Consider the following 19,664-nt stretch of genomic DNA (forward strand, 5'->3'; position numbering starts at 1 on the left):
TATTTGCTTAGCTAAATGCAACTTGTGAGTTGTCAACACACATCGAGACAGCAACAGCAGAACACATACGCTAAATTTGTCCAAGGATGAGACGGGGAGAGGGGGAAAGGAGGGGGGGGAAGGTTGTGTCATGTTGGCTGTTGATAACTAACTGATGTTTGAGCTAAGCTTTGCGGCCATATTGGACAACGATGCTTACTCACAGCTTTACACATTTACCAACACTACTCAATATAATGACTTGGATATTCGTTGAGCACACACGGGATTTTGATAGAGGCCTTTAAAATTGACTTGAAGTGCACATTTACCAACACTTTTCATTCAAGTTAACTATTGCTTACTATATTTTTAAATTTACCAACACTGGACATAATAGTGAACAAAAGTATTCAAGAAGCATTCTTAATCGAATTTAGCTACATTGTTCATCAACACAATCTATTCATGCATTTTGTTCATAGCTTTGCACATTTACCAACACTACAAATTACGAGTATGATTTTCTTTAAGCACATATTGCTTTTAATAGAGGTATTAGAATTTAGCAGACTATTGCTGACTACGTTTTGTTTAAAACATTACCAACACTGTACGTAATTATGGCGAGCATTCTATGACCACAAACACTGCAGACTATTATTCTTTATAAAAATGTTAGGTTATGCTAAAGTAATCATATAATATATCAACAACAAACTATTACTCCCTAAGTTTTGATTTGAAACATTGTGCATTTACCAACACTGTAAGAAATTATGGCGAGCATTCTATGATCAGAAACATTGCTGACTACCTTTTGTTTGCAACTTTGCACTCACTAAGTGTTGAAATATGCTTAAAGTGGTCATTTAACAACACTGCTGCTCTTTAGAACAATCCACTTTCTTTCACTATTTGGCATATGTTGGTTGTTATACAACACTGTGCGGTAGCGAGTGTTGTAATCGCATTAGCATTGCCTTATTTAAACTTTCAACTCTGCTGCTGTCTCTTTTCAATTACACACACACACGCACACATCGCTTTGACCTGTGCACAAAGAGCAAACAACAAGCAACAATAGACAGAAGCAGAAGAAGAAGCAGAAGCAGAAGAAGAAGAAGGTTCTGGTTGCATTTGGAATGCTCAACTGTGTGTGCACAACATATCTGCCAACATTGGTGGCATCTCTCTCTTCTATGTAGGTGCACACTGCAAGCAGTGCCATCTCCCCATCTCCCCCTTCCTCCTCCCAGCTGTCCACCCTTTATCTGCACCTTTTGTTTGGCTTGCCAAGCAACCGCTGCTGTGGCGTTCCATATCAGAGGCACAAATTGTTGCGTAGCAAAATATTTGATTTCATTTCAAACGCAACGTCGCTTCAATGGAGTTTCGAGTTAACATTGCAACCTGCACTACTCTGTCTCTTTCCCTCTCTCTCTCTCTCTCTTTCTCTCTCTCTATCACTCTTTACTACTTCGATGGAGCACTTCTTTTGCTGTTGCTAAAGTTGCCGAGTCTGTAAATTCTTCACATGTCGCACCGTTGCTGTTTGCTGTTCGTGTGTGTGTTGTCCAACCTTCTCGCTCTGCGTTGACCCGGGTCATGAGTGTGTTGGGGCGGGTGTGTGTGAGGGGGCGTGGCAACGTGTGCCGTGTGCACTTTAAATTGCTTAGAAAAATCAATCTTGTAAAAGTTTCGGAGCTGCAGCGCCACTTATGTGGACTTTTCTAAAGCTTCGCCAGCAAAGTTAACGAGCCAGCAAACAGTTCCTCTCACTCTGTGCGTGTGTGTGTGTGAGAAAGTGTGTATGCTGTTGTGCCTGCTTTGACTGCTTATTGGCAATGTCTTTGCTTAAAGTCACATTCATTTTGTATTCACTTCGTGGCTTAACAACACTTGATACTCGACACTAGACTCTAAGCAATCCTCACTCGTTACTCGTTACTCTTCCACACGTTACTCGTTCACTTCTTACTCTTTCACTACTCTTCTCTTATCGTTATGTTTCCCGTTCGATTGTCTTCTTACATCTGAAGTAATCACTCAACTACGTGCTCATTTATCTACACTCGTCGCTCGCTATTTTTTATTCGCTACTCTTTACTCGTCATTTGTTACATACATAATGTCATGTACTATATTATTCGAGTATGTAACAGAAATAAGGCAAATAATCGTTACTCGCTAATCGTTATTTTCTACTTGCCAATTATCTTATAAAAAGTCTAGTAATAGCTACTCTATTTGATCAACTCTCGCTACATTCGCCACCCAATCGATTATTCTCATCACTCGTTACTCGCTACTCTTTCACTCGTTACTCTTTCACTCGTTACTCTTTCACTCGTTACTCTTCCACTCAATACTCGTCACTCGCTATTCTCGTAATTATCTAATAACAATTATAGCAAACGCTAAAATATTTGATCATCTCTCCGCACTCGCCCCTCTTTACTCGTTACTCACTACTCGTTCGTCGCTTCATAAAGTCACCCAATCGATTACTTCTTTATTCTATAAAAACTAAATCAAGTAATCACCTTAAACTACTTGCTCATCTCCTAGCACTCGTTGCACTCCAGTCTCAACCAGCTTTTCGCTATACTCCACTCTCTACAATCCACTCGCTACTTCATGTCCCCTACACATGCTTTGTCAATCGAACTAATCAAAAATGCAGTGCAGTGTAATAATTTCATTCTGCCAAAATCTCTTTGACTCTAATCACTCAACTGCTTGCTAAACTCTAGATGAAACTCCACAGTAGACAATACAAATTGATAAGAGCGAGTGGCGAGTGCCAGGGACATGTTGTGGCCAGCTTTTATCGTCAACGTATGCATGACATTCGACAATCTAATGCAATTTTACACTTGTTTTGCTCCTCACAAAGGTGGAAGATGAGACATGACAACTCAACTGCAGTTATTTTTATTGTCAGCAGCAGTAAAGAGCTTTGCAGCTTTGTTTTTCCCTTTGGTGCGGTGCAGTTGAGTCTCTTAACACATACACCTTTAGTGTGAATTCATCCTTTAAGCTTTGGCATGCATGAAAGGGACTTTAAAGCAGCAGCATTTCAATGCAATTTGATAAATTTCTATCTTGGGAAGCACAAAAGAAGTTTATCCTATTTTTATCCAGCAGATTGACTTAATAAAGATTTTGAGAGACGGAATTCATTTTGGAAATATGCGTACTAAATATTCGTTTTTGTTAGAAATTATGTTGAAATATGATTTCGGTATTTTGGGAGTTTAATAAATGGGAGTTTAAATTGCGAATTTGTGTGTGTGGCATCATTAAAAGCAAAGTCACATTCCGATTGTTCTCTTGAGCAAATATGCTTTCAGTGTTGCACATCAATCAGCATTCGAAACACCTTTAGAATGTTCCAAAATGTTGCAAATTTATGCTTGTGTCCAACATTCGAATGTGGGTCAAAGTGTGTATATAAATCAATTGTCTTCTAAACTTTGTGGAGCCTGAAGCGAAAGTTTTGCGTGCATATATCAAAAGTACAGTTGCTTACCATAAGTTTTAATTGAGACACTCGTCTGAAGCAATTCGGTATTTGCATACGAGGCGGTGCAATAATATTTCCCAGTCATTTCGCTCGTCAGCGAGGGTATCATCAAAGCCAAACTATCGCCGGGCAGCGTTTCCGTGTACATCGGTGGCTGATTGCGTCCCGTTCTGCATTTGGAAAGGGAGAAACATTTATATTAGTACAACTTCTCCTTCTTCTTCTTCTTGCTTCTGCGTATGTAATGTTTATGCTTATGATTATAATAATTGTTATGCGAGCGAGCAACGTTGTTGTTGTTGTTGTTGTTAGTATTGTAGAATGCTTTCTTGCTTGCTTCTGTTTCTCCTTCTTTTTCTTCATTTGCATGCCACGAATTTTCCTCCTTTCTTTCGCTTTGTTTTTTTGCACCCATAACAATTACAGAAAATTAAAAGAAAATTGCGTTTCTTTTTTCGGCGCATTTCCATTTATATTTCCTTCTTTCGAGGCAGAGTACAAATATCATTTCAGGTCAATGTTGTTTGACTTTCGACCGCCAGCATCGTGAAGAGCTTCAGATTCAAGTGCAAACAATTTATTTTTATGCTCAACACTTAGAGATTGAATCTCTAATTAACGGCAAACAAAGAGGGGGAAAGGAATGAAGATTTTGTGTTAATTAAACATAAACAGCTAAATTTCTGTTTTTTATTGATATTCTGGATATTTTAGCAGGTTTTGACTGGCAAAATAACAAAGTTAGAATGGTGTCTAGGATTCAGTAAAGCTATTCTATACTTTCAATACCCGAAATGTACTAAAGTATTGGTATATAGTAGTAGATTAATATACTAAATATGCATTACGGTATAGTTAAGTATTCTCTTTGGTATGCTAACTTTGCTTCAAATTTAGTTCTCCCTCAATTCTCTATCAATGTTGGTATATTTCAGTATTTTTGTATTATTAATTTTGCTACAGTTTCAATTCCCCCACCATACCAATAAATACTATTACACCAAATATACATTAAGGCATATTTCAGTATTTTTTTTGGGTATAATAACCTTGCTTCTTTTTAAGTAACCCCTCCATATAAATATACCAACTGTAGATTTCGCTCTATTTTTAGACTTTTGTTGATCTATTAACTTTGCTACCCCCTTCATATCAATATACCTAATAAACATTTCAGAATTTTTTTTAGAATATTAACATTGTGTCAGTTTCAGTTCACTCTCTATATAAATATATACCAATATACCAAAAATATACTTTACGGCCTCAGTTTCAGTTCTCGCTTCTTAGCAATATACCAAATATGTATTTTGGTATATTTCAGTATTTTTTAGTATATTAACTTTGCTTTAGTTTCAGTTACTTTTCCTTATCAGTTTTTATCAATATACCAAGTAAACACTTTAGCATATTTAAGTATTTTTTTGGTACATTAACGTTGGTTCAGTTTCAGTTCCCAATCCTTATCTTTGACCTTCCTCTTGATCCATACGCTACACACAATGCTTAATTTGCCGTCACTTGACAACCCTATCAACTGATTGTTCCAATCGCATCCCAAAAAAAGAAATAAGTAAACAATTTAGCCGCAACTGTTGCTCATAATGAGTCAGCAAATTCGAGAGCAAATTTTACAGCCTGCTGTCGAAAGTAATTGTACAAATTTTGCAATTAGCGATGCCAGCCAGATGCCTGGCAACCCTACGTGTGTGTGTCTGTGTGTGTGTGTGTGTGTGACAAACAATTTAACATTGCATACGCGCAGGCGTTGCGCATTAAAAACTTTTGCTGGCTGCTGCGCCATTTGCTTTGTTTGCCAAATTGGCATTTTGCTGGCAAATCTCTTTTAGTCAGCAAATAACAAAAAAACACAAAATACAATCGTACATAACTATCGAGAAGTGGAGGGGGGAGACAGAGAGAGAGAGAGAGAGACTAAGTGAGAGAGAGAGGGCAAAGCACACGTACTAATTAATTAAAAAACTTTTGTTGCGCAAAACTAAATATGCATGGCGCTTATAATTATTATTATTATGGCTTCGCATTGTAAGCCGTGTCGGTGTCCTCCCCTTCCCTTCCCCCAGCAACAGAAGAAGAAGCAAAACTTTTGAGTCAAACAGTTTGTATTATGCTTTTTTTGAGTTGAGTTGAATTGGGAAGCCAAGGCAAAAGTTTCAAACGCAAATGGTGAGCAGCGGCAGCGAGTCAGGTAATGCTTAGAGAGCTGAGTGAGTAGCACAAAACGAGTAACGAGTGACGAGTGTCGAGTTAAGCAACTCGTGACGAGCAATCATTGCTCGGAAACTTTGTTCTTACTTTGTTTAGAGCTAAGTAAGTAGCACAAAACGAGTGACGAGTAAAGTGTAACGAGTGACGAGTTTCGCAACTCGTAACGAGATTCAGGGCAATCATAACACACAAACTTTGCCATCTCTTTGTCGTTGTCTTTGTTGATTTCAATTTCAGTTTTTGGCAAGCAGCATAAACCCAATTTTAGTATTTCTGGCACACATATACCCTGTACAATAGGTTCGCCATGTGGTTGCTCTGACTGACAATGCGATTCTCTGCAGTCGAAATCATACAGCGTATCTGTTTGCCTAGACTATGGCGAACTAGCTTTTATTATTCTCCTCTTGTTATGCACTTGCTGAGGCTATCATAACTTTGTTTATACTTTTTCGATACCCTAAGCTGGGAGGAGTGTGTTGGCAAAGCCAGGAAAGTTGAACAGAAAGATTTATACTGAGTTCGAGTATTGTTATATAATTTAAAAGAAGCTGTGAATGTTTCATAATGTTATCGAAAATGTTATCGATCAGTGTCAATCAGTCTTTGTTTATACAAAGAGCGTGTGGACCAAGGCCAAGAAGGTAGAGCAGAAAGATTGCTACAAATTTTGAGTATTAAACTTTTCTATGAATAAAAATTATCAATGAATGTTTCTGAATGTTATCGATCAGTCTCGATTGTTATGCACTTGCAACTAAGCTGCTAAGCCAGGAAAGTAGAGCCGAAAATTGATTCTAAGTTCGAGTTTTGTTATACAATTTAAAAGAAGCTAAGAATCTTTTATGATGTTATCGAACATGTTATCGATCAGTATCGAGTGTTAACTTTGTTTATACACCGAGTGTGCTGACAAAGCTATGAAAGTTGAGCACGAAAATTGAGTTTAAAATTTAATTATAATGTTATCGAATGTGTTATCGCAATCGTTTCGTTATCGATCAGTGATTTATTTCCGAACTGTGAGAGCATCACATAGTCGACTTGAGCGAATTCGTGAACTAGTTGTGACTACTGTTTTTACGAGTGTAATTGGTTTTATATATTCCGAGAGTTTTGTGTGTTTATGTATGTATAGCCATCTGCATGTGTGTGTGTGTGTGTGTGTTTGCTTAGTGTAAATGTGTGTGTGTGAAGCATGAGCGCAACCTGCGTTCGATTTGAGATTCGCAATTGTTGCCAAATGCAACAAAAAAAAAAGAAAAAGAAAAACGGCTTGCTTGCTATTTGTTTGCCTTATCCACACACACACACACACACACAAACACACTCACATATGTATAGAGAAAACTCGTTGCTGCGCCCAAAATTATGCTAACAAAAGCCGTCGACGACAATGCCAAAAAAAAAATAGTAAAAGAAAGCACGAAAATTCGTAGGGAAAAAATGTGAGGGAAAATAAGAAAAGGAGAATGAAAAAAAGCGGGCAAAAATATGAAAAACTGTTGGAAAACAAAATCGTAACCGCATCGTGCCTCATGCCACATGCCTTCTGCCTCATGCCACATGCCCCATGCCCCATGCCTCGCATAGTGGCACAGCGGAAGACATTGTGCAAAATTTCGCTGCATATTTGCGTTGGATTTTTAATATTGCGCCAAACGGCGCACAACCAAACCGGGGGGTAAATGCCCAGTTAGAGGGGAGAGGAGAGGCAAGTGAGGGAGGGGCGAAGGAAACTAAAGGGGCACTGAAGGGGGTGGGGGCTGAAGGAAAGCCAAACAAACAAGAGCTTCAAAACAGTTACGCATACGTAAAAATCAAATTTTTGATTGTCTCCATGAGTGAGGAAGATAAAGAGAGGGAAGGGAAATAACGAGAGAGAGAGCAGAGAGAAAAGGGAGATAACGAGAGAGAGAGAGCAGAGAGTAAAGAGAGCAGCGACAGGAAGTCGCCATTTTGGCGCCTTGGGGACCAACAACGATTTTTTATTGCATTTCTTTGGCTTCGATGCGAATAAAGATGTCGTTTCTGCTCTGTGTTTGTTATTGCAAGCATTTTGGCATTGTTATTGAATGAGTCAAAAACGAAAAAAAAAGGAGAAAAAATAGCAAAAGGAATGCTGAGCGAGACTCGCTTAGAGCTGCATTTAAGACGCTTAAAGTTGCACTTTCTCAGCGATTGATAGAAACAGATTAAGTTGCGTGTATTTGGCGCCCAATTAAAACGCACTTAAATTACTAATGAGCAGTGGAAGAAAAGAGAGAGAGAGAGAGGATTAGATGTGAAATCTGTTTAACGAACTCGTTTTAAAACAGCAAGAAAGTATAAGAAGTTTGGCTTGAAAAACACTAAAAGAGATTTAACGAGACTTTAGCAAGTGCTGACGACTCATAATGAATAAAGAGAGCCGAAAAAAGTCCTGACTCTCAAAATCTATAATACTTTTTCAATCTAAATAATTATAAGATTCATATTTACGCTCTATATATTATAAGTAAAAGAACTGAATTTAAATTCAATGCAAAACTACCGAAGTGAAATCCAAAATCCATTTATTCGAAAGTACTTCTCTTATTCATAAAAATCATTTATAAAAATAATAGAAGTTCTAGTTTTAAAAGTCGAGCTTATTTGGATTTCACTTCAGTACTTTTGTAATATTTTTAATTGCAGTTCTATGCAGAAGATGATATAAAAAGTATAAATATGAATAATCAAATAACAGTCTTTGTTTTAAATACTTTTCAATCTATGCAAACGCAGTTCAATTACCTACCTAAAAGAAAATTGTAAATAACAGAAGTACAAATCAAAGATTTTGTAATTTTTTTAAATGCACTTCTATTGCTTAGAATATAAAAAGCAGACTTTGTTTTAAATATTTCATTCAATCTTCTCAATCTTATTAATTATCACATTTTTCTGACTTTTCTGTAGACTCAAAAAACCTTTTAAAACCTTTTATCTACTACAACTGTATCTTATAAATTTGTCCGATTACAGGGTATCATTTTGGTTTGCAACGTCAAGCGGAAATCGTTTACTTCAAATATAAAGCATAATTTATACTAGTTGAGACCTTTTAAATACATTCTTAAAACCTTTTAAAACTTTGCTTTCTGCTTCAACTGTAATTGATTAACTTAAGCAGTTCACTGTGCCCCACACCTACAGGGTATTATTTTTGTTGCGAAAGTGTGGAGTGGAAATCGTTTTACTATAAATAAAATTTCTCAATCATTAAACATTTAACTTTAACTTTACTTCCATCTTCATCTAAAATTGTTCAAGTTTGACCAATTACAGGGTATCTAAATTGCCAACCTATCCACGACTGGCAGCTGACCAAGTGAAGCGCGGAGGCGTCGTTGTCTGCCGCAGAACTATTGCCAACTTAATCGCTTTAATTAACTGGAGCTCGAGCTCGAGTTGGAGTTGGAGTTGGAGTTCGACTCCTGGCCAGTTTTCTGGGGTCTGGAAAAACGCACATTTTTGCAGCCTATGGTGGAGGGAAAGGGGGAAGCCGGAAGTGGGCGGAGTTTCGGTTGTGTTTTTGGGGTTTTGTGCCCGGTTTGGCAGCTTAATTACATTTCGCGCCTGCAAGTATGCAACGCTTTGCTGCTGCTGCTGCTGCTGTCGAAAACTTCATTTCAGCATATCGGCCTCCCCTCCCCGCTCCCCCTCACTCAATCCATGCAGCTAGGCACTGCAATGCGTATTGTGTGTGGGAGAAGGGCAGCAACAAAATAAAAGGGGAAAAAAAAAACGGAAAGTATAGAGAAAAGCAAACACAAAACAATCTGCGCAGCGTTGCCAGACTTCATTTTGTTTCAGATTTTCGGCCTGCCAAATTAAATATTGCAGCACTCCGACTGCGTGTGTGTGTGTGTGTGTGTGTTTCGGTGCGTGTGCCACGAAATGCGGCAGCAACGTTCGACCAAATTGAAAAGTTGCCCGCCCCCCATTCAAAAAAATAACAACAATGCGAATGTTGCCTGCTGCTCTGTTGATTTCTGCAGTGCAGCCCTGGGGTTAGAGTTTCGTTCGTTCGTTTATTAAGTTCCCCCCCCCCCAAACCCCCCCAAAAAAAAACTCGTTGCAAAAATACTCAAAGAACATTATTAATTTAACACATTCGCTTTTTCTTTTTTTTTGTTGTATAGGTCATTTTCTTTGACACAAAAGCTGAATCGAAAAATGTGGCAACCATATGCAGAAATTCCGATTAAGTGACAGATAAGAAGACATTCAACTGAACATATTAATTCGTGTACAACTTTTCAACGGTAATGCTGGCAACCCTGGCCGCCTGCACTTAAGCTTAGCTATGCTTCGTTTCTCTGGCTTCTTGTTAAGTTGGCTGCGCTTGAGCCGCGTTTTATTTTCTTGCTCTTGCTCTTGTTCTTCTACAAGAGTTGAGTTGACAACGGGCTCTTGATTATTTTGCAAAGTACTACGTTAAGTTGGCAGCGCTCGAGCGTTAAGTTGACTGCATCTTGAGCTAGTTAAGTTGGCTGCACACTTGAGCATATTATGTGCTCGTTAAGTTGGCTGCGCTTGGCGCTTGGCGCCTGGCTTGATGCAAAGCAGTATTAATCACAGAGTTGTTTTTGGTTTTTTCTAAATATGTATTTTGCATGCTCACGACAATAATAATGAAACAAAAAAAGTATGAGCTGATGTGTTGAATAAATATATAATCTTCTGTAACTAACTGTCAAATGCAGTTGAGATTAGTAGACTAAGACAGCTAATTACGTTACAAACGTAACTCGGTTACGTCACTGGTACGTTACGTTATACGTTGTGATAGGTTACGTTACGTTAGAGTACAATTATGCATGTGACATGAGCGCAGCTCTTGAATTAGTGTTTGCATGATAACTGATGCGAGATGTGAGAGGGTATTGGTGAAGTGGATGGGAGGGGGAGAGGGGGAAATGGATGCTACGTTACGTAATGGACGTAGGCATGAGGCGCACGCTGAACAACATAAAAAAATGGCAACACAACAAACGGTTATCAAAAAATATATATTGAATAAAACATATCAAAAATCAAATCAAATCCGAAAACATGCCGGCAAACAAAACAACGGAGCGACTTTTAGGGAAAATGGGGGAAAAATGGGGAAATTACGTAGTTGTTGCTGCGGTTGTAATTGCGGTTGCACTTGCTGTTATATTTCTACGCAAACGTAACGAACTTTAGTTGTTTTTTTGTTGTTGTTCTTTCTTTGTCGGCACTTACACATTCTTTTTATTCCCCTTGTAATCATAAAGTGGATCATAAACGCCCCTACAGAAATAATATAACAAGTTGTGGGTGTGAAATAAAAAATAAACACACACTCAACCAGACAGAAAGAGAGAGAGAGAGAGAGAGATAGAGAGAAAGCGAAACTTACGGCTTGGGCAGAATCGGATTGTTCTGATTATCCTTCCACTGCAGATCGGTGACGAGAGCTTGATCCGGCACATTGGGTCGACAGGTCAAAATGAGGGGTTTACCCACCGGCTTCCTTTGCTCCGCCTGCTTCGGGAATATCTCCAGTATGGGCGTCTGTTGTGCGCTGCTCAATTCTGTAAAGCGAACAAAAAACAACGGTGCAAAAATGCGATGAATAAAAGTTTTACTTTGTGTGTATATTGCGTTTAATGGTTTTTTTTTGTTGGTTGTTGGTATACCCTAGGATTGTGCTGAAGTCAAAAAGGGTTGTTTAGTTTTAAGTCAAATCACTGAATCATATTTCAGCAATAAATGAGAAAACTGTATTTAAATTTATATTTATAAAACGCATTTTGCATAGTCGACAAGCTGTAGAAATATACCAAATTAATATACCGCAAAAATACTAAAATATACCGTAGACTATAATTGGTATATTAAAATAGTAAAACACTCGAAATGTGGTATTCTTGAAATATACCAAATTAATATACCTCAAAAATACTAAAATATACCGTAGACTGTAATTGGTATATTGAAGAAGTAATACACTTGAAATGTGGTATTCTTAAAATATACCAAATTAGCATACCACAAAAATACTAAAAATATACCCAAGACATAAATTCAAAATATACTAAAGAGTACAATAAACAAATATCCTAAAATATGCCAGTGACTGTATATTGGTATAATTTTTTTAAATTTTCAAATATTACCATCAATTTCAGCAGTGAAACAATAAGTAAGAAAATTCTCAATTATAATTCAAGTCTAGCCATAAATAATTTAATTAAATTTTCATTTTGCAATTATGAAAATAAATTTAATTAGCGGAAATATAAACCAAGCTTTTAATGGTAACCGATATAATTGAAGTCTGCAATAATAATATAAATTTCATTAGATGAGAATATAAGTCTAGCTACAAATAAGAATATTAAATTATGCTTTTCAATTGCGGAGAATATTGAATTGCATTTTTGATAAATTTCATGAGTGAAAGCAGTAGACGAAAATTTAAACGTTATTTTCATTTAGTAAATTTGTATTAACGAAAATAAGTTTCAACCGAATTAAAAATGCAAAGAGATTTCATTAAATTTCAAAGCGAGTTTTCTCCCCCAAAACTTTTTTTGTTGTGAAAGGGTCTCAGCAAGTTAACACATGGTCAGAATTTCCTTTTTCTTAATGCGTTTTTATTATATTTATAATTGTTGTGTGTGCGTCAGTCATTTAACTTTAAATGAAATTAAATTTCAAAGTGAGTTCTCACAAATTTTTCGTTGTGAAAGGGTCTCAGCAAGTCAATACATGGATAAATTTTCCTTATTTTTATGCGTTTTTATTATATTTATAATTGTTGTGTGTGCGTGAGTAATTTAAATTTAAATTAATTTTAATTGCCACTTGCGCACAAAGCTAAAGGGCTTCACTCGAGGCGTGGCCAGGGGCGTAAAGTGGGCGTGGCAGAAGCTATTTGGCGCATCTGCAAAGCACAGAGACACAGAGACACAGACTCAGACACAATGCCACAACACTTTTATCCATGTGTGTGCGGCTCTGTGTGTGAATTATTAATTAAAGCGAGCGAAAGAGAGTGCGAGAGAGAGAGATAGAGAGAGAGAGAAAGTGAGTGCGAGAGAGATGGAATTTTCATAATAAGCCATCATAAAATGCATTTGCTGCCGGGTTGCAAAGATGGCAGGCAGCCAAACGCTTTGCTCCACATAACCTCACATTAAATAGTTACGGCATTATTACACTCGCATATTTTACGGCACTGAGTTAAATTAGTTTTGCTTTCTTTAATTGACGCTAATAAATAAATGCGAGTTTTGTTTGGTTTTGTTCTGAGTTGATTTTGAAAGTGAAATTTGAAATATAGAAAATGTCACAGACTGAATTTCTGGTGTTTACGATTTGATATTTTCCTAATATAATGATGAAATATAAAATTTTTGTATTGAGTTGATTTTAGCAATAAAGTTCAAATATGGAAGATACTAAATATTGAAGCACAAAATTTCGAATCCTTTGCTTAGCATAAATAAAGACGACTTTGTTTTGTAATGAGTTGATTTTGAAAGTAAAATTCAATTTGCTAAGCATTTTTAGCTAATGAAACAAAATTCAAATATATAAAAAAAAAATAAAATTTAGAGTACTTTGTTTAGTATTTGTAGCTAATAAATAAAGTCGAGTTTGTTTTGAAATTCAATTTTGCAAATGAAATTTGAATATAACATAGATTATATCATATATTGAAGCATACAATTTCGAATAATTTGCATTTTTAGCTAATAAATCAATTCTATTTGGTAATTAAATTTAAATTTTAGAATACTTTTTTGCTTGATTTGAATATAGAAAGAAGTATAAAATTTAGAGTACTTTGTTTAGCATTTGTAGAGCTAAAATAGTTATAGTTAAAAATATGATAATTAGCTGTGTATGCTTGGATCTCTTCTATGCCACAAACTGAGGCACGTTGCTGCAGCTGCAGAGTGTGCGCGTAAAAAATAATTGGCAAACATTGTTGTCTTGTTTGTTGTTGTGTTGTTTCTTGTTTCGCGTTGGTCTTACACTAATTGCGGTCAATTAGGCGCGTCTCTTTTGCGTTGCAAGTTCAACAACTTGCCACAAAGTGTTGTCTGTTTGTCTGAGTGCCCCATCATTGCCCCATTTTCATGATCATTTTCGTTATTGTTGTTCATTTTGCATTTTCCATTTCATTCACATTTTCATTTCGTACTTTGCGGCAATTAAATGTCTTTGGCTATTTGTTTGACACTTTATTGAAGCTGCTTCCAAGCTAAAGCTCAAGTTGAGCTCATTAAGCGGCCAAGAAGTTGGCTTTGTTGTTGTTGTTGTTTTTTTCGGGGTAAAGCCTGCGGTTAATGTGCGCCACTTAAGAGCGAAATTTATGTACGTTGAATGGTCAAAAGCGGGGGCAGCAGCTGCAACTTGGCAGCTGGCTAAACAGCAGATAATGTGGCACGATGTGGCACGATGTGGCACGGTGTGGCATGTGGCATCGGCGACTGGCTTTAGTTTGGCTCTTCTCTCTGCCAAACGCATTTATCTCTCAACTTAATGGTTAATGCCAACTTTCTCCACCCTCTCTCTTCTCTCTTTCCCTTCCCCTACCTAAGGGGTTGCCCTCGATTTTCATTTTTCGCCATCATCAAAACATGAAACACACACACAGAGACATTCTCACACTGCACACTCGAGTGCATTATTCATTTAATGTAAACGAGTGCAACACTCGCACTCATAACACTCACAACACAACACTCACAACCGCATTCACACGCATTTGCGAGTGCCACTTTGATACGCATTTTCCTTATGCGTCTTCCTGTTTGTTTTTTTTTTTAATTTTTGTAGCACACAACACACACACTTTCCTTTTGAGCTACTATTTTTTGTGGCTCGAAATGGTTGTCTCACTATTCTTTAGAATATTCAAAGGTATGCAATGAATGGTATTTTTGAATACCAGGTTGATTTTATTTAGATATACATTCTTTGTCTCTATTAAAGTTCTTTTAACTTTAAGTTTCTTGAACTAAAATTTAGTATTTTTATACTAATTGTATGTATATATACACTTGTTGGTCCATTTAAGTTAGAACTTTATTATCATTGTGTTTTTAGCGTATTTAGAAGTGTGCACGAAAATAAATAATGTCTATTTTAGTATTTTTAAATACCATTTTGGTACAATTTATAAAAATTCTTTGACTTCATTTAAATTGGAGCCTTTCTTTGTGCTTATTCTTATTAAAAAGTATGCCACAAAATAAATAATTACGGTTTCAATTTCGAGTATGAAATAGTATTTTTTAAATACCATTTAGTATAGTATTTTGACTTACAATTTAGATAAATTCTTTGTCTACATTGAATTTCTTCAATAACAACTTTGTGTTTTCTATTCATTAGCATATTGCGAAGTGTATGAAAAAATAATCAATACAATGATATATAGTATTTTTAGTATTTAGTATTAAGTATTTCATTAGTATTTTGAAATACCATTTTGCTATTATTTGTAGAAAATCGAAGGCTTTATATAAATAATATCTGTGTTGCCTTTGTGTTTCCTATTTGTTACAAAATTGAAAATCAGGCAACAAAATAAACAATTTTACTTTAAATTTCAACTATGAAATTGTATTTTTTAATACCATTTTGATATAATTTAGTTAAATTCTTTGACTCTATTAAGATTCTTTTAATTTAAACTTTCTTGTTTATGTATTTCCTATTTTGTAGAATATGCAAATTATGTAACTATTTCTTGAACTACAATTTAGTATTTTGCCTTCTTTTTAATTACTACTTTCGTGTTTTTTTTACTTTTCCTTGCACTATTTTTTAGAGTATTTGCAGTTCGTTGTTGTCTTGCACTTAAATTCAGTTTCAGCTTGTTTATATATTGTTTTATGAGTTTTTTGCTGCTGCTGCTGTTGGTGTTTGTTTATTTCTTTTGCTGGGCAAAATGAATAAATTGTGGTCGACGGCATTAAAACTGAGCGCAATGCCAAAAAGCAGCGCGTCAAGTGGCTCGCAAAATTAAATATGAGAAATTTATATGCAACGCTGCCTTCTTCCCACATTTTTTTTTTTAACAATTTTTTGTGTTTTTTTGCATGCAATTAATGCATGCTGCAAAATGGCGCCACAACTCAGCAGAACTTCGAGTGAGAATAATAATAATAATAATAATATGATGAAGAAAGCAATGCAAAGAATTCTAATAATGAGACAAGCAAAACTCTTCATTACATCAAAAGCAAACAAAAAATGAGAAGTTTGTTGATTACAAAATATTTGCCTAAACAAGTTCTGCATATTTTATAAATATTTCATTAATATAAATATAATTCGTTTAAGTGCATTGCAACAAAGTGAATTTAGCTCTATATTCATTTGATATACATAACTATGAAATATTTTATTAATAACAAAAATACTTTTTCTCCATGTATTTGGAAACTGTTCTGGACATTCATTAAAACATGAATATAATTCTCTATTTATTTGTCGAGTATTTGGAAATCTATCAGACATTTTTAAGATGTAATTATTTCATATTTCATAGGTATCAAAAATACTTTTAACTGTTTAACAAAATGAATATAATTCTATATTAATTCGCTAAGTATTTCAAACTCTGCTGAACATTCTAAAGAATGAATACAAATCAAACTTTTTAATATCAAAAATACTGAAAACTTACAGTCCAGTGTGCTCTTTTAAAATATACCAAATATACCGCAACATAGCAAAATACACCGAAGACTATATTTGGTATATTGTCAAAATATACCTTATTGTTCAAAATATACCACATAGTATAAAAAATACCACATAGTGCAAAATATACCATATAGTATAAAATATACCACATAGTGCAAAATATACCACACAGTACACAATATACCGCACAGTACAAAATATACCACATAGTACAACATATACCACATAGTACAAAATAAACCACATAGTATAAAATATACCATATAGTATAAAATACAAATATAACATAGTACAAAAAATATACCAAATTGTCAGTTAAAGCAAATAATATACTATATCTCTTTCTCTTATAGTCAGTCTCTATGATCTAGCTAAATTTCCAAGTGTTTGGCAAACCCCATCAAGCTGTTCATATGATGCTGCATTGTACAGTAGAGTGTGTGTGTAGTTGGCAATGAGTTGTGCGCGCTTCAAAGTCGACAACAACGAACCAACGAACGAATAAACGAACGGCTGTTGCACCGGGCGTATGCTTAATTTTTATTTATTTTATTTTAAATGCATGCTGCATAAATAAAGGCGCACACACACATACACACACACGCGAGTGCTTTATCTTTTGTGCACTCTATGTGTGTTGTGTTGTGTATGTGTGTGTGTGTGTGTGTGTGTATAAGTGTGCGTGGGAGGTTTTCCTGCGCCGCATAAATAAACAAGCGGTTAAGAATTATCGTGGGCAAACGACGCAGGCGATACGTGAAAACGCAACACAAGAAGACAAAGAGCGAGCAAAAGAGAGAGAGAGAGAGAGAGAGAGAGAGATCAAAAGAGAGAGCGAGACAGCAAAGCCATTGGCTCACATTTGGCCATCTGGCATTTCCTTGGATTGTCCTGCAGTTGGCATTTTATAGTAATTCATTGCGCTCAGCTCGAGTGAAAATATTGTTGAAAAACAATTAACAATTGCACATTAAAAATTGCCAAATAAAAATAAGGGCCAATGGGCAAATTAACACACACACACACGCACACACACACACACACACACACAGAGAATCGCTTTAAGTGCTGCAAATTATGTACATTACAAATGAGAGGCGCAGCGAGACTTTTACAATATTTTAATGTGTGTACATAATCTTTTGGGGATCCACATACATACATAATTAAATGTGCAATAATAATAAATATTCATTTAAAAATTATTCGTTTTTTCGTTTTTTTTTTTCAGGCAGTTCGTTTCTTTCAATTGAATTGAATTTTAAGTCAAGTTTAATATTCTTATGATTACGTTGAATATTTAAGAATTATTTGTTTTAAATTAAATTGAATTTAAAGTTTTGATTATTATTTGAAGTTAAATATTTTTAACGTTATATTTTATGTTAAATTTTTCAGACCTTAGTTTAAAATTCTTTAATGTCCGTATTGAAATTTTTTATTTATTTATATACAATTTTTGAGTCTTTCCTAACATTTATTTAAATTCCATTTAAAGTCAAAGTTTGGATTTCCAGAGTCAAATTTTCAGTTAGTTATCAAATACTTGATTATTATTTTTTTTTTTAAGATATTTAAGCAAATAGTTTTTCAACTGTTTCTTTAATTTCTGTATTTGAAACTTAACATTTGAATTCGTTTATTTGTAGCATATATAAATATGCAATGTTATTTCTGCTACTTTTAGCATATTTTTACTAGTTTTTCTCACTATTTTCTTTTTTTTTTTCTGCTCAATTTTATGGCTTGTGCAAGTTGAAATTAATATTTGTTTGCGCCAAAAAAGTTTTGTGTGCCAAAAGCGAGCCACCAAAAATGTTGATTTATGTAATCTCCCCCTCCCCCCCCCGCTGCTTAGTTGGCCGGTAAAAGTTAGTTTTTGAATTATGGCACAGCAGAAGAAAAAAACGAAAACGAAAACAATAAAAAAAGAGAGACAGAGAAGGGAAATGCGTAAAGAGCGTTAGGCAAATATTGTGCAGCAATATTGAGCTGCCATTTGCAAAGACCATTTCCCTTCCTCCCCCCCTCCCTTCTTTTCACTCCCCTCTCCCTCGGTTGTCAACCATTTGAAATGCAAGACGTGCTCAAGTGTTTGGCACGCCCCCGGTTAATGGGCGACAACTAAAAATACCCAGAAAGAGTGAGAGAGAGAGAGAGAAGAGCTTTTAAATTTAGGCCCCGTCTGGTGAGGCACTTATGTTCCTTTTGGGGGTAGATCAAACGGCCGCCGGCGGCGTTGCCAGATTGTCGATCGAGTGTGCGACTATTTCGCAAATTCGCCAAGGACAAGAGAGAGAAAGAGAGGGAGAGAGAGAGAGAGGAGGTGTCTCATGCCTTGTTGAGCATATACGTAATAAACATTAGAGAGGAGAGGCGAAGCAAGTGTTGCACAGACATGTTTGGCATATTTGATGGCATACTTTTAGAGGCATGTGCCACAGACGCGTTCTTTTTTTTTTAACGCCTTTCGCCTGCTTGGCTTGCCAGTCACACACACACACACACACACACACACACACTGAAACACCGACACTAACGCATTGCATATACAAATATTGTGCAATCTCGTCTCGAATTTCAAGTTTTATTTGCACTCGTTAGGCATTTATTTTTTGCACATTCAAACATGTTGCATACTTTTGTGCGCGCCACGAAATTGGAGCAGCCAACTTCAAGTGGTCGCCCACGTCGCGTCACTGTCGCCGTCTGTCCGTCTGTCTGTCCATCTCTTGCTGTCTGTCGCATGCCCTTTGAATTCACAAATGTGCCACACTCACACACACACACACATTCTAACACTCACACACAACAACAAGGCAACAAGGCAACAGACGCCCTGAGCCATTGAGTCTTTCTATACACGGCGGCAGGCAGCAGCGACATTTGTCATTGACAGTTTTCCATATACCCTGTGTGCATGTGCAGGGCGGGTATAATGTATTGCAAGATAAGCTACTTGAAGATTATTGAACAATAAAAGTAATGCTCTCTATTGATTTTCGATTTATAGAATTTCTAATTATTATTCCCAAGACATACCAAATAAATATACCTTAGAAATACTGAAATACACTATACACTTCTGGTATATTAATATAGCACTCCTCAGAGTGAAAAATATACCACATTGTACAAAATATACCAAATTGGCTTGTATGACAACTTATTTCTTAATGTTGTTCCTTTCTCTACACATATTTCA

General features: G+C 35.9%; 1 protein-coding gene across 7 annotated transcripts in view; it reads right to left on the reverse strand.

The window, feature by feature from the left end:
- LOC132795138 (fasciclin-2) overlaps positions 1 to 19,664 on the reverse strand; it is a 104,240-nt gene that overhangs the window by 16,636 nt on the left and 67,940 nt on the right. For 4 of the 7 annotated variants that reach the window (XM_060805637.1, XM_060805634.1, XM_060805633.1 and 1 more), the window contains exons 3-5: positions 11,148 to 11,322; positions 10,991 to 11,038; positions 3,515 to 3,678 (exon numbers count right to left, since the gene is read on the reverse strand). In XM_060805637.1, coding sequence (XP_060661620.1) covers positions 3,515 to 3,678; positions 10,991 to 11,038; positions 11,148 to 11,322 — 387 coding nt within the window. The remainder of the gene's footprint in view (positions 1 to 3,514; positions 3,679 to 10,990; positions 11,039 to 11,147; positions 11,323 to 19,664) is intronic. The other 3 variants (XM_060805635.1, XM_060805638.1, XM_060805636.1) reach the window with 1 other exon arrangement.

The sequence above is a fragment of the Drosophila nasuta genome, chromosome X (assembly GCF_023558535.2).
Source record: "Drosophila nasuta strain 15112-1781.00 chromosome X, ASM2355853v1, whole genome shotgun sequence".
Lineage (NCBI taxonomy): Eukaryota > Metazoa > Arthropoda > Insecta > Diptera > Drosophilidae > Drosophila > Drosophila nasuta.